Raw genomic sequence first — 25,628 nt, 5'->3', positions numbered from 1 at the left:
TCCCAGGGCCTGAATCCAGCTCAATTGTGTAGACTGGCTGGCTACCCAGCTGCAGGAATCTCTCTACCTCAGCACTGGGGATCAAATTCTGGTACCCTTGCCAGCATAGCAAACACCCGAACAGGTCAGTTCCCAGATTCAAGTACCATGTTCCCCTCTGAGGGCAGGTAGGTCTTAATACTCCCCAAACTGGTTAGACCAATCAATCAGGGATACAGACTATATGTGGTGATTCAACTGTCCTCTTCAACTGGCTTTCACTTCTTCCATCGTTAAGACAACGACACAACCAGGAACTTTAAACAAAATTTTATTACACAAAAGTTGTCACATAATTGGATACTTCTCTACTTTGTACACAATTATTCTTACTCTCCACAGAAAGGCTGCTTCTGAACTTCTCATCTGGTGACACAGAGCTACAATCCTGACTGTAACAGAATAGTAGAAATGCCTCAGTGATTTAAGTTGAAAGCAGGACACTGGTATATGGCTCTTGCACCCAGTATCGGGAATGTACAAATGTCTTTATTCAAAAATACAAAATAAATTATCTGTAGGCATGGACAATGACAGCAGTAAACCATTATAGATCATCAATGGAAACCAGTAACCGATGGTCAGAGTGATCAGCCAGCCTTCTCTCTCTTCAGTCACTTTCTTCAGGTGACTTCTCCGAAGTTAGCGGTGAGGAACCTGCCTTGAGCTTCCTGTCACAGTTCATTGATTAGGGCAAAGCACTATTCTAGCAGTTAGAACATACCACCTCCCATACCCCCTCCCATTCCACCCATGGCGCCCATTCCAGGGTCCTTCTCTTCCTTAGGAATTTCGGTCACTACAGCTTCTGCTGTAGTTAGCAAGGAGGCCACCCCAGCAGCATCCAGTAAAGCAGTTCTCACAACCTAGAAAAAATTTTTGTAAAGTGATTAGCTAATGAAAATTACACACCACAGGGCAAGTCATCTGTTTAAGAAATGCTGAATGATTTACCTTTGTTGGATCAATGATTCCCTTTTCCACCATGTTAACAAAATCCCCGAGCATAGCATCATAACCAACTTCTGAGGAACTCTGCATAATTTTCTCAACTATCAAAGATCCTTCAACACCTGCATTCTTGGCAATAGTCATCGCAGGAATTTTGAGTGCTCTTTTAATAATTTCTATACCTACAAAGCAAACACATTTTCACAAATTTATTTTGGTTTTTCCTTTTTGGGGTGTCCCAGATCACTCAATGGTGAAGAGCACTGGCTGCCCTTTCTAAGGACCTGATTTGATCCTTAGCACCCAATGTAGTGGCTCACCACAGTCTTAATTATTTAAGTCCAGTTCCAGGGGATCTGATGCCCTCTTCTGGCTTCTGAGAGTACTACACACATAGCACACAAGACATGCAGGCAAAATACCCACACACACAAATTAAAATAGGAACACAAAAAAGCCCAGTCTGTGTGAGGACTCATCCAATCCTACCACAGATAAGAGAATTACCCCTAAAAAATGTGGTCCATTATTATCTCTCTGGGCACCAACAATACTACTTTTCAACAGAAAGAAATCATGCCACAACTCATCGGAAGATAACTTTTACCTATTTTCTGATCGTCATTAGAAGGCTTCAAGGAATCCAAGGCCGGGATGCACCGAAGCAGAGCGCAGCCCCCTCCTAGAACGATGCCTTCTTCAACAGCTGCTCGTGTGGCATTGAGAGCATCTGTAACTCTGTCTTTCTTCTCATTCACTTCAACATCACTCGTTCCTCCAACCTAAAGAGGGAAAGAACTCTGTTAGCAAGATCTTTCCCACTATGACCCCCGGAAGTCACTTAGAAGGCAAGCCTGAGCTGGGTATGGTGGCAGTTAGGACCCCAGCAGGCTAAGGCAGGTGGGTTACCCTAACTAAGGCCAGCCTGGGCTAAAGAGCTCAAAACAAAAACAACAAAATAGGCAATTCTAGAATAAGAGGTTATGTGTTCAGTGACTAGCCCTCTGTGATAAAGTGTCACAGTAAGGCTGCCTCTTCTGATGAACGTATCCCACTACAAAACATCCTTTCCACAATTTCCCACAGCACAAGCTGAACTGTAGTTTAAGAAAAGGATGCTGGCCAGGGGGGATGGCGCACGCCTTTAATCCCAGCACTTAGGAGGCAGAGGCAGGCGGATCTCACAGAGTGAGTTCCAGGGCAGCCAGGGCAACACAGAGAAGCAGCATCCAAGGCTGGGAAATGTGGTGGTGGCACTAACTACACAGGACAAGGAACAGTCTCCATCTCAAGCTTCATACTGGTCAGGGACAGACATCTATTTTAGACTCAGGCTCTGGGATATAGCCCCAGTGGGTCAAAGGGCTCACAAGACGACCTGAGTTTAATCCTTGAAAATTATAGCCAACCGCTGATAGCTGCTCCTGACGGCTACATGTGCCCGACGGAAAGTGTGCTGGCCCAAGCACACACGCACAGCTGCAGATTTCAGGAATGAAGGTACTTGCTTGTTACTATTGGTAAATACCCCAGAATCAAAATCACTAGGCTCAGAGCCTGGATGGTCACTAGCCGCCAAGATCACAGCTTTACCTTCAACACAGCTACTCCATCGGAGAGCTTAGCCAGCCGCTCGTTCAGCTTCTCCTTTTCATATTCACTGGTCGTGATGTCCAGCTGCTCCGTGATTTCTTGAATGCGTTTCTCAATTTGAGCCTTGTCACCTTTTCCTTTCAAAAGCATGGCGTCATCTTTGGTGACAATGACCTCTCCAACTTTTCCTAAGTCATGAGCTTGGACATCTTCAAGGTTTAGATTCAGCCCCTCTTCTCCAAATACCTGTAAGAGCAGTGTGCTATCAGCGCCTTCTGTCATAGCAAGCTTATTACTGTATTGAACACAGGGACTTTGTGAGGAGAAATAGCTTGAAATACTGCCTTTCAGGACGGGAGATGGCACACTGGCTGGCTGCTCTGCTCTTCCCGGTGCCCCCCCCCCCCCCCCCCCGCACCCACGTGGCAGCTCACAACTGTCTCTAACTACGTCCTATGGGACCAGATGCCGCCTTTTGGTGTGCATACAAAATACTCCTATACAAAAAGTAAAAAAATCCAGAAAAAAACAACACTGTTTTTCTTGATGTATCCCAGAACAAGGTCTGGTTAAAATCACTGTTATACAAGTTGGAACTAGTTTATTTGAATTTTGAGACAAACTTTAATCGTGTCCAGACTCAGCAAATTAGCAATGCGACCTACTCTAATGTCTAGTGTCCCAGATACCCAACTGAAAGAAGCCGCCTCATCCACCTGTGAAGTGCACATCCTGCTGTGCATCACTGAGCACCGCGGCACCACAGCGAGGGACTTACCGCGCCACCAGTGGCGATAGCCATGTCCTTCAGCTGGTTCTTCCTGTTGTCCCCAAACCCTGGGGCTTTGACTGCCACAACCTGGAGACCAACTTTGAGCCTGCGAAGAACATGTAACTGTGAGATTTAAACTGAAGGGGCAGGTGGGATATAGTGAGCAGTAAATGTCTAGCTTGGCTCCCGGTAAGTTCTGGCGCCCCTGAACTACTCAGGAGCCCTACTCCTTCCCCAGCAACTTCTGGTCTGAAGAACGATGATATGGGGCCCTCATCTAATAAATTTGTTCCAAGCCAACCACCTACGTCCTTAAGTTGCAGACAGACAGCTGTAGTGTTAAAGGACACATGGATAGTTCCCTCTGGGAAGCTGTGGGAGGCAGAGGCTGAAGGGGTACGTGCATCTGACTCCTAATGCGCAGAGCACTGCTATGTACTACCCTAAGATACACAAGTAGATCAAGCATGGAACTAACTTCAAACAGCAACACAAATCATCTCCCACCTCAAAACATGAACCACCCAACCCACCTGTTCAAAACCAGTGTGCTTAGGGCTTCTCCATCCACATCTTCAGCAATTATGACCAAGGGCTTCCGATGAGCATTAGCAATTTCCAGAGCAGGTACAATGGACTGGACACTAGAAATCTTCTTTTCACTCAGCAGGACATAGGCATCTTGGAATTCACATTTTTGACCTGTAAAACAGTGAGCAGTAAAATAAAACCAAATCCTACCAGTACTGAGAAAACTGTCAATTTACTTTCACAAATAAACTAGTAACTCATGTTTTTCTCATTTACTGAACCATTCACCTTAAAAAAAAAAATTTGTTCATATTTCACCAACCCACTGCCTACAGGTGACAGACACCTTTAAAGTGTATTTTAAGATTCATTTACTGACTTGCTCTTACCTTTTGATGTGTTAATAAAATATGGGGAAATATATCCTCTGTCAAACTTCATGCCTTCAATAATCTCCAATTCATCATTCAGTGTTTTCCCATCCTATGAAGTCCAAGAATTAGATGAATGGATTTAGTGAAGAAACAATACTTGACAGCTAAGTCTAGAGATGGCTGGGGGTTAAGAACACTTGATGCCATTGCTGGTTAGGTTCTAGGCACCCACACGGTGCTTCACAACTGCAGTTCCAGAGATTTTCTTTTGGACTCTGAGGCACCTCTGAGGCACATGGTACATACACGCACGCACGCACGCCTTTAGTCCCCACAACATGGCGAAGGCAGAGGAATGCCATCTCCTGAAGGTCGAGGCCCACTGTTCCAGGCCAGCCAGGGCTACAAAGCCAGGCCCTGCTTCATCCTCCCTCCTGAGCGGACGATTATTTAATTGGACGGATTCATCCTGGGAGGCAAGGCTCCCAATTCAGACAATAGTAAGCACCACACTCAGCACAGAATGAATTGCTGGTCAAGCTTTTTGTTTGGACAACAGTTGACAAACACTTCACTGAAGGTATTAACAAAACACATCAAATCCCACACTTGCCTTCACTGTGATGACGCCCTTTCTTCCAACTTTTTTCATTGCATCAGAAATGATGTTTCCAATGTCTTTGTCTCCATTTGCAGAAATTGTAGCAACCTGAAATAACCAAAATTATTAAATGGTAAGATTGGTATTTTCAATCCTCTTCCCCTTTGACCTTCTAAACTGATATGATACTTCCACCCAGGGGAGAGGGACATTTTACAGCTAACAGTTTTAAGAGAAGTACTGGTTAAATGGAGCGGCATCCTCTGTCCTTCCATTCTTTGGCACAGTAAGAACATACTCAAGGGGCTAGAGAGATGGCTCAGTGTTAAGGTGACTTACTGTTCAGGTCAGTACCCAGCATCACAGTGCCTGGTAACTGTCTTAACATTTACTTCTCTGGGTTCATAATACACGGGCACACACATAAACCCAGGCACGTACATAAAAAACACTTTACTTGCCTACCATGCTTCAAACACTAGGACTGATCCCATACAGGACAAGGAACATTGACCACACCTAAGAACATCTTCACAAATAACACAATCTTTATTTTACAATCATGTTTTTTTTTTTTAAAAGGATCTACTAAGATCCAAATCAGTTGGCTGGGCAGTGGTGGCACACACCTTTGACCCCAGCACTTGGGAGGCAGAGGCAGATAGATCTCTGTGAGTCTGAGGCCAGCCTGGGCTACAGAGTGAGTTCTGGGACAGCCAAAAGGCTACACAAAGAAACTCTGTCTTGAAAAGCCAAAAAAAGATCCAAATTAAATTAGTCACTCAATTCTTTTCAAACAGGCAATCACATCCTTACCTGAGCAATTTCTTCAGGGGTTGTCACGGGTTTAGACTGCTTTTTTAGTTCAGCAATCACAGCATCAACAGCCAACATGACACCTAGTTCAAGAACATGTGTTACTATAATGCCGAGTGCAAACTCAAACGCATTCCCACATTTACATGCAAGCTCTCCTTCAGCACTCTCCCAGTCCCAAGTGACATGGCATGCACTCAACCACCTGCAGTTTCACAATGAAGTTGAAAACCAGAAGCATGTGAAAAGGTGATCAAGATGTGGAGTGGGGGTTCACACCTGAATCCCAATACCCAGGAAGCTTAGGCAGGATTGTTTTTAAGGCCAGCACGGACCATAGGGGGCCAAGCCAGGGAGGGCTACGAGGGACCGCCACTCATTCCTAACAGAAGTGAATGAAGATAATGCAGATAACAGTTTCAAAAACCTTACTGCCTGTGGGCTGGAGAGATGGCTCAGTGGTTAAAGAGTACAGGATGCTCCTCAAAGGGACCGGAGTTCAATTCCTAGCACCCACATGGTAGCTCAAAAAGGTCTGTAATTCCAGTCTCAGGGGATCTGGCATCCTTGCACAGACATACATGCAGGCAAAATATCAATGCCCATAAAAATAATGAAATCTTAGAAATAAAACAAAAAAACCCACTATTCAATTCATTCTCTGTAAGTTAATGCTAATCCAAGCATGTTTCTTGTTTCCAGTATGGCACCCCAGTATATTCACTTTGATGAAATGATGCAAAGGCAGGAGAGGTCACCTCCAGTAAATCTGTGCACACACACCAGCAAATGCAATAAAAAAGGACAAAGATGAGAATTTGCAATTTCTCCCTTCTGTAGGGTCAGTGACCCGGCACTCTCACCTCTCCGGATTTCTACCGGATTGGCCCCTTTGCTGATCTTCTCGAAGCCCTCCTTGGCAATAGACCGCGCCAGAACAGTAGCAGTGGTGGTGCCGTCCCCGGCCTCCTCGTTTGTGTTATTGGCCACATCTTGGACAAGTTTAGCTCCGATATTTTTGTATTTGTCCTTCAAGTCAATTGACTTTGCGACAGTGACCCCATCCTTTGTTACTTTGGGACTTCCCCAACTCTGTTCAATAATCACTGTTCTTCCCTGCAATGACAGAACATAGCACCCCTCAGGGATAAGCCCAAAGTTGTCACAGTCCTGCAACATGAAATCTCAAAAACAGGAGATAAAAACCCTGGCACTAACCGATGCCACCTATAAAACAAGAAAGCACAGGTAACAATCACCAAATCCTGGAACATTCTTCACATCAACTCTACTTGAATTTTGGTATGAACTGTTATTTTTAAAGTATGACTTACTTTAACATTCATTCACTAAACATCAGCCAGTAAGTTAAGAATAGTTTCCTGTTCACTCAATACAGAACTTCAAAAATGGCCCCAACAGTACTGGCCACTTGGATTTGAACCAAGCCATTCTGTCTTGAGCTATATAAACAGCACCGTGTGCAGCTCTTTAGGTAGCTTTAGCATCAACTTAAAATGACCGTGCCCCATAGCCAATGATGTCCACACAGATAGTGTGACCCCAGCCTTTGACCCCGGCACTGTTCAAGCTGGCTTGGTCTACAGGAGTTCCAGGTCAGCTATGGCTAAAGACCCGGTCTCAACAAATAAATACCAGGTGAGCAGTATGCTCAACTCCTACACTCAGGAGGTAGGAGTAGGATCAGGAGTTCAAGGATAGTCTTGGTACATACAATGGGAGTTAAGCTATTGAGACTCTCTCAAAACCCCAAAACCACAGCAGCTCACAACTGTAATCCCAGTTCTGGCACCTTCATACATGCAGGCAAAACACCAATGCATATAAAAATAAATAAATCTAAACTCTATGCTAGTGCATTTACTTTATGCATACAGGAACATTTCAGTACAATGAGCAAAACCTCACACCTACAACATACTTTGAGGTGTTACTGGACTTTGAGCTGTACTTCCCCTCTATACCCTCTCATTACTGGGAGAGGATCCAAAATTTAATGCCGGTATGCACAGAATATTAGTTACTCCTCAAGTCTGAAAACCCTCCTTGAGCTATTATTCTCTATTGCATCATACTGCATGAAAGTCCTCCAAATCAGCTGCAGGTACGGCCACCAACTAACAAAACTCCTAAATAACACCCCCAAACACTAACATGTACCATATCCAAATCAGATTTTCACAGAACTTGACAACAAAATCCTAATCTGCAGCTACAGAACACTCTTCTTTAATTAGCACGGTTGTAAGTATACTGACCTTTGGCCCCATGGTAACAGCTACAGCATCGGCTAGAAGGTCTACACCTTGAAGCATTAAGGCTCGAGCATCCGCACCGAATTTTACATCTTTGGCATAGGCCCGAGTGAGATGAGGAGCCAGTGCCCGGGACACTGGTCTCATCTGGCGAAGGACTGTGGGTAGTCGAAGCATTTCTGGGGGAGGGGAAAAAAAGAAAAAGAAAAAGCAAAGGATCATTACTAGCTAAGGACAAACTTGTCCACCTGTGCTTCAGAACATGGAGACTAGCTCCGCCGTCCTCTGCTAACCGCCACGCCTGGGCCACCCACGGCGCTGTGGCTCCAGGACATCACTTGCTCGTAAAGGATTGAAGAGGCCGCCCCCAGGCCTGACCTACAGCACGGGCACAAAGCACTTCCCCATGGCCACCGGCTCCTATGCCATCGCGGGTTAATCTTTCACTGCCAAAGCGGCCTTGGGAGCAGATCCACTCCGAAAGTGTCCGGGAGAGGGAAAGAGAGGAAAAAAAAAAAAATCAAGCTGGCGTAAGCGAGGCAGGTTCCAAATGCAAGTGCATAGGGAACTGTGTAAGTATTCGTGACGGTGCAAAACCCCGCTGGAGAAAAAAGTGTCGCCAGGTGTCCACCCCGATCTACAGGGGCACAGCAGCTAGCAAGGCCGCAAAATAGTAATAATAATGATAATAATAATAGTAATAATAATACAGGAGCGCAGCTCAGCCCAGCCGCGCGGCCCCACGTGTCTTCCCGACCAAGGTCAAAGTGGAGGCGCCGGATCCCCGCAGCCGGAGGGGGGCGAGAAGGGACCGCGACCCCCCATTCCTCCAGCAGAGTCCTGCGGTGCGCCGGGCGCAGGCGGCCCGCCCCAGGGCCCCCACCCTAGCCCGTCCGTCCTCGCTCCCGCGCTTGGCCTGGGCCGCGTGGTCCCCGCCGCACGTGATGGGAGCCCGCGTGGCCCCGCCGGGGCCGGGGCCGGGGCCTGGACGGGCGAGCCGAGCCGAGCCGAAGGCGGGCCGAGCCTGCCAGGCTTGCCGCAACCCTTGGCCCGCCGTGCTCGGCCCGTGCTGGAAGCAGCAGGCCGGGGCGACCATGCACGGCCGAGGCTCGCGTACCTGCGGGGCGGCGGCGGCGGCGGCGGCGACGGCGGCGGGAGCGCACGAGGCAAAGCAGGCCGTCGGCGGCGAGTGAGGGACCGAGCGCAGGGCGCGCACCGCAATGAGCCCCGAGTCCCCTCCCTCCGCCCCGCCGCGGCCCCGCCCCGCCCCGCGGGCCCGCGCGCGTGCGTGTGTGCGGTGCGCGTGTGTGCGCGCGCGCAGAGGGGCGGGGACGGACGGGGACGGACAGGGAGGGAGGAGCCCCGCCCCCTTGCCCCGCCCGGGCCCGGCAATCGGCATACGGCGCGCGGCCGCGGCCCCGCCCCCTACCCCTTCCAGCGGCCTCGGCCCGGCGCTGGGCTCGGCCTCTTTCGCGCCGCCGTCGTAAAAGCTCGTTCCCGGGCCGGGCTCCCCTTCTAGAACCTTCCGGAAGGGCGCCGCGCTCCCCGGCGGGCGGGCCAAGGGTCAGGTGGCGTCACTTCCTGGAGGGAGAGGAGGAAGGGCTCGGATCTCTCACCTCGGCCGGCCGCCTGGAAAAGCCTAGAAAGTGCGCCCCTGGGCCTCCCGCCTCCCGCGGCCTGCGCGGGGCCGCCGCCACCAATCGGCGCGCGCGCTGCCGTCGCCGCCCCCTCGCACGCTCCGGCGCTGAGTGCGCCTGCGCGCTGCCCGGCCCTTTTTTTTTTTTTTTTTTCTTCTTCTTCTTTCACGTGTCCCCCAGCCGGGCCCGCAGGACTCCTCTCCTGGCAGCGGCGGCCGCGGGTGCAGAGTCCGAGCTGCGGCGGCGCGAGTCATGGTGAGTGGGGTCCCCCCGGGGCTGGTCGGGGTAGACCCACGGCGGGCCCCGGGGAACCGCTTGAGGACTGGCAGGACGAGAAGTGGGGGGGCTCTGCAGTGTCCGGCGCCCGCAGCAGCGAGGCCCGTCCGCGTGTCTGTCTCCACCATGGCCTCGTTGCACGCGCACGTGTGTGCAAGGCCTGTGCGTCCCGGGCAGGGGGCGGGGACCCCGAGGCACCCCCAGGAGCCCACCTGCCCTGGCAAGGGCTAGAGTGGATGGGTGCTCCGGTGGAGAACGTGGCACCCAGGCTCAAAAAATGGACAACACCCCCTCCACCCCGCGTTAGTGGGATTAAAAAAAAAAAGTCCTAAGGAAGGAAAACGGGTGACCTTGGAGCAGACCAAGGTTGTGGCTAAAGGTAGTGTGGTTGCTGATGAGCAATGAAGACCACACACACACAATAATAAGGGAGTGGAAATTCAACTTGGCTTATATAGAGTGGAAAATGCAGTAATATTTCCTAGCCTGGGTTTTCCTGTCGGTTTGGGACGCTTTGACCTGTTCAGTGTTTGAAGGCGTTTAAGTGTGTTACGTGGTGCTCCCTGTTTGAACACACGTTTCTCTCCGCAGGCTGGACAGGCTTTCAGAAAGTTTCTCCCGCTCTTTGACAGAGTACTGGTTGAAAGGAGTGCCGCCGAAACCGTGACCAAAGGTGGCATCATGCTTCCGGAAAAGTCTCAAGGAAAAGTATTGCAAGCCACAGTGGTGGCTGTGGGATCAGGCGCCAAAGGCAAGGTAACTTGGAGCTGCGACAGGGGTACCGAGTATTATTAATGTGTGATGCGGAAGGAAAGGAGAAGCCAGTCCTAGGTTATCCGAAGGGGCTTTTTAAATAGCGGGTGTCGTCTTTGAAATAATTTCAGTTCACGGAGAACCTCGCATTAAAGGAAAACGATTGTAGAATTTTTTATTTTTATAAGAAATGGAGAGGGACTCTTAAAAAAGGCAAAAAGTACACACGGGTATTTTCCGTGTGTGTGTGTGTGTGTGTGTGTGTGTGTGTGTGTGTGTGTGTGTGTGTGTGGTCTGCTAGCTTGCAGAGTCATCACCTTACCCCTTGGGGACAAGGTCTCTGATTTGAACGAGCCTGGTTTCCAGCCCTGGGTATGTCGGGGTGACAGCCATTTTACTAGTTAGTGTTGGGATTCCCGCACTAACTCAGCAAGTCCGTTTACTCGTGGGCTTTCTCTGCGGTGCCATGCACTCCAGAGAGCAAAACGTGCCTGCCATGATGGTGGCTCATGCCCTGTGGCCCTGGTGCTTTGGAGGCCGAGGCAGGATTGTAGAGCCTTCTAGGCTAGCAGAAAGATCAGGGTGAGACTGTATCATAAAAAAGGAAAAACCAAACCTCACAAAATGAGTTCTTCGGTAGCTGTGTTGTAACCTGACCAAGTCTGTGCCTTCAGGACAAAGGACAGTAAATCAATAAAGGTATATTGAAACGAATACCAAGTTTTCGTTCATTGATAGAAGTTATACATGACCATTTACTGTTTGGTATGAAAAGCTGCTTTACCTCACATGGTCTAGAGGGTGTGTTAATATCTAACAATTAAAAAGTTAGCCAGCCTTCGCTGTTCCCTGAAGTGTGGTTTTAGTGTAAGCCACGGTGTTTATTTCACCTTGTAACTAGTAATGCTTATATTGCGATGACCTACATCTAATGTAAATTACATTACTTAACCACGAATGTGGTACCTAATAACATACTGGATCTGAGTGAGCACATTTCATTTGGTGACTTAGAAGTTGTCTGTAGAGTGGAGTGTGGTTGATGCATGCCTATAATTATCAACACTTGAAAAGCTGAGGCGGGAGGCTCCTGGTGTACATACTGAGACAAAGAGTCCACTGTGTATCTAGTGAACGAGATGCCCTGGCTAACCGGCTACTGTTTTCCTAAGGGTGGAGAGATTCAGCCAGTCAGTGTGAAGGTCGGAGACAAAGTTCTTCTCCCAGAATATGGAGGCACCAAAGTAGTTCTAGACGACAAGGTGAGTAAGGCTGTGATTTTAAATAAATTAGCTGGGCGGTGGTGGTACACGCCTCTAATCGCAGAACTCGGGAGGCAGAGCCAGGCAGATCTCTGAGTTCGAGGCCAACCTGGTCTACAGGGCAAGATCCAGGACAGGTACCAAAGCTACATAGAGAAACTGTCTTGAAAAACAAAAAAATAAATAAATAAATAGAAAAATTGATTTATTTGCTTTTACTGTCTTAACCAGTGGTTTCTTTATTCACAGGATTACTTCTTATTTAGAGATGGTGACATTCTTGGAAAGTATGTGGAATGAAATCACTGTTGAAATGGTGTCACATGAAGCTGCCCATTCCGCTGACAGTCTGAACTATTCATCATGTAAATTATTTCCATGCCTCCCTTTTATAATAAACTGATGATGCCCAAACTAATGACAGACACTGTCTCTGGAGTTTAGTTTCACTGTACTGTTATAAACATTTCCAAATAAAATATGTAAATGAATGGGCATTCTTTAGTAATTTAGAGTCCTGAGAAATAAGGTATTTCTAGGTAACTGAGTTTTCTGGATGAATTTGGCATTATTACATATGTGAGTGATGTTACTGGCTTGCTCCCCTTCTCAGGCTGCTTTCTTACACAGCTTGGGGCCACCTGCCCAGGGGTGGGAGGACCGCAGTGGGCTGACCCTCCCACATCAATCATAAAGATAATGCACGGTAGACTTTCCTAATGAAGGCAACTTCTCAGTTGCGGTTCCTCTTCGAAGGGGACACTAGCTGGTGTGAGGTTGACAAAAGTTAGCAACATTGTAAAGTATAACCTGGTGCCGGTCCTCTGTTACAAAGGTGTGTGGTTCTCACCCTCTTCGTTTTTTATTTCCTCAGCGTGTCTTAATTTCCAAATCTCACACCAAAATAGTTAGGTTTGTTTTGGCAAAACAACACAGGAAGCCAGATAGATGGCTCAGCGGTTAAAAGCACGGGCTGTTTTACCAGATTTGGTTGAACCTGGGTGGTAGCGCACTCCAGGGGTTCATTTCTTTGTGGTTCCCAAGGGATCTAACATGGTCTCTTGTGTGCTAGGGAAGCTTTCTGCCACTACAGTAGACTCCATAAACTTTCCATAATTTGAGTGCAGTTGATTTCAGAACAAGGGTGAAAAATGGTCACCACCTCCATCATAAGGTCGTGTGTGCTTTCCATGTGTATGTGTATGGATGCTTACATGTTTATTGCCTTTGATATGTCAAGGCCTAATTATCAAATTTAGATACAAAAAATAGGAAGTTTTGGGGGCTGGAGAGATGGCTCTGTGATTAAGAGCACTGGCTGCTCTTCCAGGGGCCCCTGGGTTCATTTCCCAGCACCCATGGGGCAGCTCACAATTGACTATAATTCCAGTTCAGAGGATCTGGCACCCTTAAACATACACACAGGCAAAACACCAATGCAGACAAAATAAAACTCTTAGAAGAAAGAAAAAAGACTTTAGTTCTTAGAGTATCCAGTTGGGTCATCAGTATTTATATTCTACTTGAGATGTAGCTAACAATGTACTTGCAAATTAATTTTGTTAGCACAATCCTAGCTGGCCTGGAATTTGCTGTGTAGACCAGGTGGGACCCAAGTCAGCTGTGTGTGTTTTGAGTGCTAGAATTAAAGCTGTGTACTTATGTTTAGCTGTTTTTGTTTTAGTTCTGTTTTTATTTTCCTCTTGGACAAAGATAAACAGCAACATTCCGTCTGCAATGCTGGCCCATGTTCTCAATGCCCTGTTTTTTCGGTGGTTCACTCTGCAGATACACACAGGGCCTGCTGCTTTGGTCTCCTTGAGTGCTTGGGTTATAGGTGTTATACACTGGGCTCAACCTACACTCATGACAGTTCTTTCTCTACTACCAATATAACCTCCTAAAATGGCTTTTTTAGCAGTTATTCTAGGCAAGTATCACAAGGGGCCCAACACTTCTAGTAGGCGTGGTTGGGGTCTTGAAGTATACCGAGTCATTCTGGGAATGAAATCAAAGCTTTAGAACGGAACCTTGGATCTCAAAACGTTTACTAATAGCAGTAGTAGGAAAGCTTCGATGTGGGCAAATCACACCTAAGTCAGTTTTTGCTTTGTGATCCACTTTCCTTCGGTTTGTGTATATGCACACTCAGGCCAGAGGAGGACGATGGGGTCTAGGCTGTGAGCACTGCCTTGTGCTCTGAGCAGGGGCTCACTGAACCTGGAGCTACACGCTGGCTAGCACTCCTATCTCGGTCCCACAGCGAAAGGCCTGCTGGGAATTTCAATTTTATACTGTGGCCCAGGCTTGCTCACACTCAGCAGCCTTGCCTCTGCCTCCCGAGTGCTGGAATTACATGTAGGCTTGCGCCACCACCACGTCTGGCTCCAGACCCTTGAAATTTTTTATTTTCAAATTCTCTTGCAACATTGCCCAGTTTGGCCTTCAGCTTCCCTCTGCCTCATTCTCTGAGTGACTGAGATAGATTACAGGCACGTGCTATGGTGCTTGACTCTTGTTGGGTTTTTTTATTTTTTTATTTCCATGTTTGTGTCTGTGTTGGTGTCATAGTGCTCATGTGGAGGTCAGAGGACAACTTGGGAGAGTTGATTCTCCTACCAGCTGGGTCCTTCAGCTTGAACTCTGGTCATCTGGCTTGGCAGCAAGAGATTTACCTGCTGAGTCATCTCACCAGTCTTGAAGCCGTCGTGTTTGGGTAGAATTGTATGCATTAGTAGATAATACTTTCTGAGAGGAAGGATGTGATCAGAAGAGACACGTCAACAATACAGTGACAGCATTTCTCTTTTCAATGGGGCACCTAATACTATGGTATGTTCTGGGGTTTTTGGTTTGTTTTTCGAGGCAGGGTGTCTCTGTAACAGCACTGGCTGTCCTGGAACTTGCATTGTAGACCAGGCTGGCCTCAAACTCAGATGCCACCACCACCCAGCTCTTACAGTTTTTGTTGTTTGGTTGGTTGATTTGGTTGGTTTGTTTGTTTTGAGACAGAGTCTCTATTAAGTAGCCCTGGGTGTCCTGGAACTTGCTATGTACACCAGGCTGACCTCAAACCTCACAGTATGAAATCCACATGCCTCTGCCTCCCAAGTTGTGGAATCAGGCTTACGCTAGCACACCAGGCCTTTTTTATGGTAGTTTCATAATATTGTTTCTGTGTTTTCTCATTTTATCAACTTTATGTTACCACTTCTTTTTTTTTTTTTTTTTTTTTTTTTTTTTTTTGGTTTTTCGAGACAGGGTTTCTCTGTGTAGCTTTGCGCCTTTCCTGGAGCTCACTTGGTAGCCCAGGCTGGCCTCGAACTCAGAGAGATCCGCCTGACTCTGCCTCCCGAGTGCTGGGATTAAAGGCGTGCGCCACCAACGCCCGGCATTACCACTTCTTAAAATAGTGATTGGCATGTGTTTTAAAGCTTAATGGTTAAGAGTACTTGCTGTTTTTATAGATGACCTAGGATCAGTTCCTAGCACCAGCATGCTAGCTTATTATTATTAACTACAGTTCCAGGGGATCTGATAATTTATGTTGGCTTCCTCTGTAGTTTTTGTTTGTTTGTTTGTTTTTCGAGACAGGGTTTCTCTGTGTAGCTTTGGAGCCTTTCCTGGATCTCACTCTGTAGCCCAGGCTGGCCTCGAACTCAGAGATCTGCCTACCTCTGCCTCCCGAGTGCTGAGATTAAAGGCGTGCACCACCACTGCCCGGCATGTGTATATGTGTTCTGCCAGGCTGTATGTCTGTACACATGTATGCCTAGTGCCTTACGAGGTCAGAAGACAGCATCAGATCTTTTGAGACAAGTTACAGACAGTTACGAGCTGCCATGTGGGTGCTGGGAATAGAATATGGGTCCTTAGGAAGAGCAGCCAGTGCTCTTAACTACTGAGCCATTTTTCCAGCTCTCCAAGTAATACCTATTGATATTTTTCCAGGGCTTTTAAAAAAGTGATTCTTAAAGCTTATGTGTATGAGTGTTTTGCCTTCATGCCTGGTGCCCTCAGAGGTCAGAACAGAGCTTCAGATACCTAGACATGGAGTTACAGATGGTTGTTAGCCATGCGTGGGGGGGGGACGGGGACGATGATGACGACGACACACGACAGACTGAACCTTAGTCGTCTATGAGAATAACAAGTGCTCTTAACCACTCAACCAACTCTCCAGCCCTTCTCCCTCCCTTCTTTTTTGTTTGAGAAATATGGTTTCTGCTAGACTTGAATGTGAGTGATCTTCCTGCCTCTACCTCCAGAGTGCTGGCTTTACAGGCATGGGCCTCTGTACCCGGCTTCCAAATTATATCTTAAAGTTAAATAAAACTGAAAAGTATTTCGTAACACTCAAAGCCTCTTTTCATTTGTTCTTTTCTTCCTTCCTTCCTTCCTTCCTTCCTTCCTTCCTTCCTTCCTTCCTTTCTTTCTTTCTTTGCGGGGTGGGGGGGTGGAGGGGGTGGGGTGGGGTGGAGGGGCAGGGTGGTGGTGGTGTTTTGTTTAAGAAGCTCTCAGGTAGCACAGACTGGCCTCAAACTAAGCAGTCATTCCTGGCCTTGAAACCCAATCCTCCTACCTCCATCTTCTAAATCCTGAGATCACAGGAGTCCTCTACCATGCCCAGCTAAAGTTTAATTCTTTATGAGATTTAAATTTAACTTAATCTGTAAAAGGATAGAGGAGTTGGATTCATTCCCTTATTTGTTCATTTTTCTTCCTGGTGCAAGAGATTGAACCTAGGCTTTTACCACAGAGCTTTATCTCCAGCCTCCGGTGTATTCTAACAGGAAAGTGAGCCCAGCTGTGGTGGTATGCCTGTAATCCCCGTTCTCTGGAGGCTCAGGCAAAAGGCCCAGAGTGAGGCCAGCATGAGCTGTACAAGATGACCCTGTCTTGAACCACAAGACAGTAAACATTTCACACAGAATACATACATAGGTCAGGAGGCTGCTGAGATGTCTCAGCAGGTAAAGGAGCTTGCCAACAAGCCTCGTGGTCTGAGTTCAATTCCTGCTGATCCCCACGGTGGAAGGAGAGAACTGACTGCCTCAAATTACCCTCTGACTTCTACACATGCACCATGACACATACGTGCCTACACATGTACGCACGCACACACGCATTAAATACAAAAGTTAAAAATTGTCTTAGATTTCTATTGCTACCAAAAAACACCATGACCAAAAAGCAACTTGGGGAGGAAAGGGTTTATTTAACTTACACTTCCATATCACTGTTCATTGTCAAAGGAAGTCAGGACAGAAACTCCAACAGGGCAGGAACCTGGAGTCAGGAGCTGATACAGAGGACATGGAGGGGTGCTAATTCCTGGCTTGCTCAGCCTGCTTTCCTGTGGAACCCAGGACCACCAGCCCAGGGATGGAACCACGTACAATGGGCTGCTCCCCACTATCAATCACTAAGTAAGAAAATGCCCTACAGGGCTGGAGAGATGGTCCAGTGGTTAAGAGCACTGGCTGTTCTTCCAGAGGACCTGAGTTCAAATCCCAGCACCCACATGGCAGCTCACAACCATCTGTAATAGGGTCTGATGCCCTCTCTGGCATGCAGGCATACGTGCAGATAGAGCACTGATACATAAATAAATTTAAAAAAGAAAGAAGGAAAATGCTCTACAGGCTTGCCTGCAGCCTGATATGGTGGAGGCATTTTCTCAGTTGAGGTTCCCTCCTCTCAGATGACTTTAGCTTGTGTCAAGTTGACATAAAACTATCCAGCACAAAAATTAGGAAAACATAAGTCAGAAGTTAGTAGCAGTTTCACTGGATAGTCATAATTTGGTGCTCTTATTCGAAGCCACCATTATCAGAGAGCATCACTTGAATTGGAAGATATTATTCTTAAATATTCTTTTTTTTTTTTTTTTTTTTTTTGGTTTTTCGAGACAGGGTTTCTCTATGTAGCTTTGCGCTTTTCCTGGAACTCGCTTTGTAGACCAGACTGGCCTCGAACTCACAGAGATCCGCCTGCCTCTGCCTCCTGAGTGCTGGGATTAAAGGCATGCGCCACCACCGCCCGGCTAAATATTCTTTTTTTAAGGCCGGGTCTCACTATGCAGCTGGTCTAGTCTGGACCTCACTATATAGATTAGGCTGCACTTGAACTCAGATGAGATGACTTCCTGCCTCTACTTCCCTAGATTAAAAGTACATTTTCAGGCAAAGAAAAAATAAGGTATATTCTTAATGATGGGATGTTGATACTTGTATTTGGGAGAAAGCCTCAGTTTTGTTTTGGTTTTTGTTTGTTTGTTGTTGTTTTGTTTTGTTTTTGAGACAGGATCTCTCTTTGCAGTCCTGGCCATCCTGGAATTTGCTGTGTAGACCAGGCTGACCCTTGAATTCATAGATATCCACTTGCCTCTGCCTTGAGTTCTGATATTAAAGGAGTAAAAGCCTAAATTCTTCTTGTTTTTCTTTTTTGTTTTTTCAACACAGGGTTTACTCAGTGTAGCCTTGGCTGTCCTGGAACTTGCTCTGTAGCCCAGGCTGGCCTCTGATCCACTTGTCTCTCTGCCTCTCCAGTGCTGGGATTAAAGGAATGCACCGTCACCTCTGGGCAAGCCTCGGTTCTTATTACACATATTCCCCTTAAGGCCACTTGAATGTCCTTCTTGTCAGCTTTTCACACAGGATGAGATGAAGCTACACTGTCTCTCTCTTAGGATCTGACACTACAGATCACACATGGAACCCCAGGCCTGCAAGCTCAGAGGCTGGGAGGCTGAAACAGGATTGCTGAGAGGTCAGGGCCAGCCTGGGCTACATGTCAGCCCATGTGTCAATACAAACAAAACCAAGACACAGTTACTTCCACACTATCCTATTGGTTCTAGTCAGCGTGGAAAATAATCACAAAAGGGCATATATACTAGAAGATGAGCATCACTGCGACCAACTTGGAGCCCGGCTCCCATAGCACTAACATCAAATCTTGTTGACTGTTGCGCTCTCAGTCGGTGTTCTATTGCTGTGAAGAGACACCATGGCCATGGCAACTCTTATAAAAGAAAGCATTTAATTGAGGCTTTGCGAACAGTTTCAGAGGTTTAGTCCATTATCCTCATGAGAAGCAGGTGGCACAGGGGCAGACATGGCAGCTGAGAGTTCTACACCCAGATCCACAGGCAGCAGGAGGGGAGGGAGGCACTGGGCCTGGCTTGGCCTTCTGAAACCTCAGCAGCCACCCTCAGTGGCATGCTTTCTTCAAAAAGGCCACGCGTCCTAACAGTACCACTCCCTATGGGCCGATGGGGCCATTTTCATTCAAACTAACACAGTGGCTAAGTGTGATAAGAGTTTCCAGGAGGGTTCAATAACTCATTTTCAGTCAATTTTACATACTCTGTAAATGCACACTTATGTCTCCCACAACATCAACATAAAGGAAACATTGGTTGAGTTTGTATAAACACCTTTAGGTCCTAACGGGTTTCACTGTGAACGTGCATTCCCATGTTTCCCCTCTTCAGTTTTGCTCAGTCTGCACTGATGTTCCCTCTGTCTCACCAGCTTCCTGCACTGTTTACAGTAGGTTTACTCCGCTCCTAAGCCTGGAGTGTGGAACTCTAGCAACCAGGAGAAACATGGTCATGGCTGTGCTGCCATTGGAGCAGCTGAAATTACCTGCACAAACCCTTCACAGGACTGGGCCATGAACAGTTTCCTGTGGAGGCTGAGGACACACAAGGCCCTGCCCCACTCCAAGGACACACACCTGGTTAGCACTCGAGGTGGCTCTACTTTATGGTGGCATAACCATCTGCCCACACTCCTGCAGGTAACCTCTCCTGCAGGTACCTGGAGGGAATCCCAGCCAGACTCCGTACTTCACCAAACCAGACTTGGGTAGAACTGTTTCTGTGGTCTGTTGCTGATGCTGTATCAGTAGGAATAGACATCTGCTCACCTCTCCCCAGGAAAACTTAACACCTGGCCACCGTCAAGCCAAGGTGGTTATTGCAGTACCAGACAGTAATGGCTAATGACAGGAAAATGGAGCTATTCTCTTTTGGTCTCTCCTTTAACTATTCCTTTATTATCTTTTCATCGGGTGTGCGTCTGTGTATTCACGTTCCATGGTGCTTGTGTAGAGGTCAAAGGACAATTTGCTTGTGTGGGTTCTCTCCTCCTATTGAGTTCCGGGATCAAACCAAGGTCAGGCTTGGCACAAGCCCTTTTACCCACTGAACCAGCTTGCCAGCCCCTCATTTATTCATTTTTATTTGTTTATGTGCACTTGCAAAAAGGTGTCCAAAGAAGCCAGAAGGCATCAGATCCCCTGGAACCAGAGTTTCAGGCAATTCTGAGTCACTTGATGTGGGTGCTGCGAACCAAACCCATATATCCTCTGGAAGACTAGTAAGTGCTCTCAACTGCTGAGCCATCTCCTCAACCCTTGGTGCCTCCATTTAGAGTAAGAAAATCCTTCTTGGAGGCTGGAGAGATGGCTCAGTGTCAAGAGTATTTGTTGCTCTTACAGAGGTCTCAGGTTTGATTACCAGCACCCACATGGTGGCTCACAACCATCCATAAATCTAATCCAGGGGATCTGACACCTCTTGTGACTTCTGTGGTCACCAGGCAAACATGGGCTGCACATACAAAAATGTGTAGGCAAAATGTTCATACACATTAAATAAAAATAAACAAATATAAATTTTAAAAAAGGAATGAAAGAAAGAGGTAGGTGGTATACACTTTTAATCTTAGCACTTGAGAGACAGGTCAAATAGATCTCTGTGTTTCAGGCCATCTTGGTCTACATACAGGCTAGCCAAGGCTGCACAGGGACAGAGTTTTAAGAAACAGAAAGAAAACCCTTCTCCAAAGTGTCCAGATCATATGTCCCTTAATATTTTTCAGAGCTATATTGGGGTCATAAACCTCCCCCTAAGTAATCATTGGCTTAGGCTGGTAGACACTTATTTATCCCTTAGCTGTAGAGATGGATTTCCTGGTTGTAGGTTTGAATGAGAACGGCCCTCATAGGCTAATGTATTTGAATACTTGGTCTGCTGTTGGTGGAACTGTTTGGGAAGGGTTAGGAGGCCTTGTTGGAGGAGGTATGTCACTGGGGGAGGACTTTGAGGTTTCAAAAGCCTATGACATTCCCAGTTAGCTCTCTCTGCCTTGTGGTTGTGTCTTAAGATGTGAGCTTTTGGGCTGAGCATGGTGGCCCATGCCTTTAACACCTGGGAGGCAGAGGCAGACAGATCTCTGAGTTCCAGACCAGTCTGGTCTACAGAGTGAGTTTTGGGACAGCCAGGGCTACAGAGAAACCCTGTTTTAAAAAACAAAAACAAACAACAACAACAAAATCCCTCTCAGCTAATTGTCCAGTAGCATGCCTGCCACCATACTTAACCGTTGTCCACCTATGCAGATATGTCTTCGAGACCTAGGATGTGAAGACCTTAAAGAATGGGGTGGACCACAGTCTAATGCTGCAGACAGCTTCACTTCAGTTTCAGTGGACTTTTATACACAAATAAAACAAAGAAAGCAATGAGCCAAGGAAGGTGGTTTGAGTCCAGAAAAACATGTCAATAAATGCACATACTAGCTATTAGCAGATATTTTAATTAACACTTAACTAAATATTAACAGCCCTTTCCAGAATTTTCTCAGGACAGACCAATTTAAACACAATTATCTGGCATGATGTACTTACTATAGAATATATCTGTGAGCATGAAATCAATCTGTGAGCAGAAGATGATAACCAGAATCAGGGTACACTGAGGACAGCACTCAGCATATCCTTTCACCAGACTGGGTTCTAGAGCTGTGTTCTGACACCAGACAAGAATAAGCATGTCTTATATATTGAATGGAAACATTTGTCACAGGAGGCATAAAATCACGTCCAAGAACAATCCAGGGAACAAATGCACCTGAGGTAAAAGGCCCTCTGCCTTTTTTTTTTCCCTGCCTTTTTCCTCACAGTCCCCCAAGGCACTGTTCACCATGTGTCATTCTTTTGACCATGTTCTGACAATACACCCTGCCATGATGGTCATGTACTCTATGGTAGTTTGAATGAAAATGGCCCCCACAGGCTCATAGAGGATGGCACTACTTGAGAGGATTAGGAAGTGTGGCCTTGTTGGAGTAGGTGTGGCCTTGTGGGAGTAGGTGTGGCCTTGTGGGAGTAGGTGTGGCCTTGTGGGAGTAGGTGTGGCCTTGTGGGAGTAGGTGTGGCCTTGTTGGAGGAGGTGTGGCCTTGTTGGAGGAGGTGTGGCCTTATTGGAGGAGGTGTGGCCTTGTTGGAGGAGGTATGGCCTTGTTGGAGGAGGTGTGGCCTTATTGGAGGAGGTGTGGCCTTGTTGGAGGAAGTGTGGCCTTGTTGGAGGAAGTGTGTCACTGGGGGTGGGTGTTGAGGTTTCAGAAGCCCAGGCCAGGCCCAGTAGCGTTCTCGCCTCTTCCTGCTTGTGGATCAGGATATAGAACTCTCAGCTGCCAAGTTTGCATCTATGCCACCATGCTCCCCACCATGAGGATAATGGACTGAACCTCTAATTTGTAAGCCAGCCCCAGTTAAATGCTTTCTCCTGTAAGAGTTGCTGTTGTCATGGTGTCTCTTCACAGCAATGGATCACTGACTAAGACAGAAGCTGACCCTCTGAAACGGCAAGCCCCAAATAAGCTCTGTTTTCTATAAGTTGCCTAGGTCATGATGTCTTATCACAGCAACAGAAAAGTAACTAAGACATTGGTCATAGAAGAACAAATGGAAAATGAGCAAAGTAAGAATCTGCTTGTGGGGCTAGAGACATAGGCTGGTGATTAGGAGCGCACATACAGCTCTTGTAGGGATCCAGAGTTAAGTTCCCAACCCTCACATCAGTTGGCTTGCAACTGACTAGAACTCCAGTTCTAAGGGGATCCGATGCCTCTAGCCTCTGCGGCTACCTGCACTTGCATGTACACACACACACACACACACACAATCATATAACTTAAAGTAAAATTAAACAAAAAAACAAAAAATCTGCTTGTAAAGAGAATGCAAAAGGGAGCCGGGCAGTGGTGGCTCACACCTTTAATCCCAACACTTGGGAGGCAGAGCCAGGCGGATCTCTGTGAGTTTGAGGCCAGTCTGAGCTACCAAGTGAATTCTGGGAAAGGCACAAAACTACACAGAGAAACCCTGTCTCGAAAACCCAAAGGGGAAAAAAAAGTAAGAACAGGCTTCCAAGAGACAACAACCAAACATGACAAAATAAAAATAATGAGCTGAAGCAAAAACTGTCATATCAAAGTACATGGCAACCAATAGGAGGATGAGTCCCAGGAGCAGGCACAAGAGTTAGAGGCCCACTTGTTCTCATAGTCAGGATTCCCATAAAAATACTAAGTAATGCTGTAATATATACACAGAGGACTTGGTGCAGACCCATGCAGGCCCTGTGCTTGCTGTTCTCTGTGTCTTCTGCATTGATGCAGAGGGCCTTGTTCTCCTGGTGTCTTCCACCTCCTCTGGCTCTTACAATCTTTCTTCCATCCCCTCTTCCTTGAGTTTTTCCTGAGCTCTGAGGGGAGGAGGGATTTGATGGAGACCTTCCATTTAGATTCCTAAAGGTAGGAAATACACAGAGTCTGGATTCTGTATGTTACTGTGTTGTCTTTTGATTTTCTGATTGCTAATGAAGGAATGACAGCTGCTAAGACACATTGGATTATGAAAACTGCTGGGTTAAACCGACCTATATTTTTTTTTTAAATGACTTCAAAACGGAAGTCAAAAGATATGTTACTTTGGGGAAGAGGTTATGTTTTGATTTCCACAGGAGATGAGAGGCTGTGGATTTGTTTTAGGTTGATATGGATGAGGTTTGATCTGGGAAGACACCCTGAAAATCCTGACTGCACACATAAAGAAATATACCTAGAAAAACTAAGAAACACGTGATGTATAAACCTGCTCAAACATAGAACAAAAAAATCACCTTTGGCTGACTTTTGTATAATACATAGTATATACTTATATTAATGCTGGTATGTATGTTGCCTTTTAAAGTTTATGTATTTTCAGAGCAAGGGGACCAGACGCCAATAAAAATGAATGGCTCAGGTGATCCAGTATCCAGAACAACTTCAAGGCTGCTGGCTGAGATGATGCAGTCTCACAGACTATTCCAGTCAAGATTTAACAATTATCCTGATTTCCTCAAGGTTCCCCAAAGATTCCAGCACCCCCAGACAACAGGAAGCAGTTGAGGGAATACAGTGCCCACATTCCCAAAAGATGGGTTATGCATGCTTGTTATCATTTAAGGGAGATTGGTTAGAAGTTGTTATTGGTCATAGTAACAAAACAAAACAAAACAAAACAAAAACAACCAAAAAAAACTAAACAAAGGAGTTAAATTCAAAGACCTCTTTCTAAAGGAAAAAGGAGGATATTATATAGAAATGATGGGGGGGAAGGGTAGATTATTAAATTTACTTTAATCCAAAAAACAACCATTAATTTCAAAATATTTTACATTGGTATGGATTTTGATTTATTGATACAAATTTAAAGTTAATTTTGTTATACTGTAGGTATGTTTCTACTCTTGTTTGGGGTATTGTGTTTGTGCAGCTCATTTGAAATGTAATATAGTCAGGTGATGATGGCACACACCTTAAATCCCAGCCCTCAGGAGGCAGAGGCAGATGGATCTCTGTGAGTTCAAGGCCAGCATGGTCTATAGAGTGAGTTCCATGACAGCCAGGACCAATTCACGGAGAAACCCTGTCTCAAACAACAACAACAACAACAAAATGTAATGTATAATTAAAAAATACAGATTAGGGGGCTGGAGAGATGGCTCAGAGGTTAAGAGCACTGACTGTTCTTCCAGAGGTCCTGAGTTCAATTCCCAGCAACCACATGGTGGCTCACAACCATCTGTAATGAGATCTGGTACCCTCTTCTGGCCTGCAGAGATATGTGCAGGCAGAACTCTATACATAATAAATAAATATAAAAAAAATACAGATTAATTGTAGATATAACCAATCAAATAAGAAACACAGAGCCAATGTAAAAGAGAAAGCCGAGAGGTCAGAGCTCAGAGATAAAATCTTACCTCCTGCAGTGCTCCTAACTTGAGAGAGAGAGAGAGAGAGAGCTTCTTCCTGTTTGTCTGTCTTTAAATAGTCTTTCTGTTCTGCCTTCTCATTGGTTGTAAACCCAACCACATGACTGCCTCATCACTGCCTGTAAGTACCGCCCTCCAGGTCTTAAAGGCGTATGTCTCCAATACTGGCTGTATTCCTGAACACACAGAAATCTACCTAGCTCTTCTAACCACCACGCTCTTGCTATGGCTCTAATAGCTCTGACCCCAGGGCAACTTTATTTATTAACATAAAATTAAAATTACATTTCAGTACAAATAAAATATCACCATAATTAATAGTCATTTATAATAGTCAAACTTATAGTCATGTTAGGTATGTTTTCAAGGTCATACACAGATATGATAGATAGACAGGGTAGGAAAGTCCTTCAAAACTTCCTGCTTCACAGAAAAGTTTGTCAGATATTCTAGGCCTGTAGACCAAAGTTGGATGCCTCAACATTACAGAAGAATTTTGGGTGACTGTCCAGGCAGTGACTGTCATCTCTTAATGTTGGAAGTTGTTGCTCTGCACTTTGAGTTTACTCAGGTGATAGTATGTCCTTCTCAGGTCTCTGATGAGGTAGAAGACTAGATAATAACAATTAC

The 25,628-nt window shown here is 46.3% G+C and overlaps 2 protein-coding genes across 4 annotated transcripts; one reads left to right on the top strand and one right to left on the bottom strand.

Annotated features, from left to right (window-relative positions):
- Positions 1–293: 293 nt before the first annotated feature.
- On the bottom strand, positions 294–9,643 carry Hspd1 (heat shock protein family D (Hsp60) member 1). Of its 3 annotated transcripts, none has more exons than XM_076550376.1 (12): positions 9,570–9,643; positions 7,957–8,132; positions 6,541–6,793; positions 5,678–5,760; positions 4,874–4,969; positions 4,276–4,369; positions 3,889–4,057; positions 3,362–3,461; positions 2,584–2,829; positions 1,598–1,772; positions 994–1,172; positions 294–905 (listed from the first exon to the last, which is right to left on the bottom strand). In XM_076550376.1, the coding sequence occupies exons 2-12, from the start codon at positions 8,128–8,130 to the stop codon at positions 753–755; spliced, it is 1,722 nt and encodes a 573-aa protein (XP_076406491.1). In that variant the 5' UTR covers positions 8,131–8,132; positions 9,570–9,643; the 3' UTR covers positions 294–752. The 3 variants fall into 3 exon arrangements, with proteins under 3 accessions (XP_076406491.1, XP_076406492.1, XP_076406490.1); XM_076550377.1 differs by having other exon boundaries at positions 9,383–9,609; XM_076550375.1 differs by lacking the exon at positions 9,570–9,643 and adding an exon at positions 9,071–9,217.
- Positions 9,644–9,720: 77 nt separating this feature from the next.
- Hspe1 (heat shock protein family E (Hsp10) member 1) lies at positions 9,721–12,299 on the top strand. Its single transcript, XM_076550381.1, has 4 exons — positions 9,721–9,845; positions 10,458–10,622; positions 11,792–11,881; positions 12,131–12,299. Exons 1-4 carry the CDS (start codon positions 9,843–9,845, stop codon positions 12,179–12,181), a joined length of 309 nt encoding a protein of 102 aa, XP_076406496.1. The 5' UTR covers positions 9,721–9,842; the 3' UTR covers positions 12,182–12,299.
- The last annotated feature ends 13,329 nt before the right edge of the window (positions 12,300–25,628 follow it).

Source organism: Peromyscus maniculatus, chromosome 13, assembly GCF_049852395.1.
Source record: "Peromyscus maniculatus bairdii isolate BWxNUB_F1_BW_parent chromosome 13, HU_Pman_BW_mat_3.1, whole genome shotgun sequence".
NCBI lineage: Eukaryota > Metazoa > Chordata > Mammalia > Rodentia > Cricetidae > Peromyscus > Peromyscus maniculatus.
Note: the sequence above shows the minus strand (reverse complement) of the source record. Positions and strands in the feature narration are given on the sequence as shown.

What these genes read in the sequence shown, in the direction of transcription:
- Hspd1 (XM_076550376.1), bottom strand. Translation starts at nt 8,130, where the DNA reads ATGCTTCGACTACCCACAGTCCTTCGCCAGATGAGACCAGTGTCCCGG. An exon ending in CCCCTGAAGAAATTGCTCAG is followed by an intron (nt 4,970 to 5,677) that starts GTAAGGATGTGA and finishes TGGTTATTTCAG; the next exon opens with GTTGCTACAATTTCTGCAAA. An exon ending in AGCACACTGGTTTTGAACAG is followed by an intron (nt 3,462 to 3,888) that starts GTGGGTTGGGTG and finishes TGTTCTTCGCAG; the next exon opens with GCTCAAAGTTGGTCTCCAGG.
- Hspe1 (XM_076550381.1), top strand. An exon ending in GATCAGGCGCCAAAGGCAAG is followed by an intron (nt 10,623 to 11,791) that starts GTAACTTGGAGC and finishes TGTTTTCCTAAG; the next exon opens with GGTGGAGAGATTCAGCCAGT. An exon ending in AAGTAGTTCTAGACGACAAG is followed by an intron (nt 11,882 to 12,130) that starts GTGAGTAAGGCT and finishes CTTTATTCACAG; the next exon opens with GATTACTTCTTATTTAGAGA.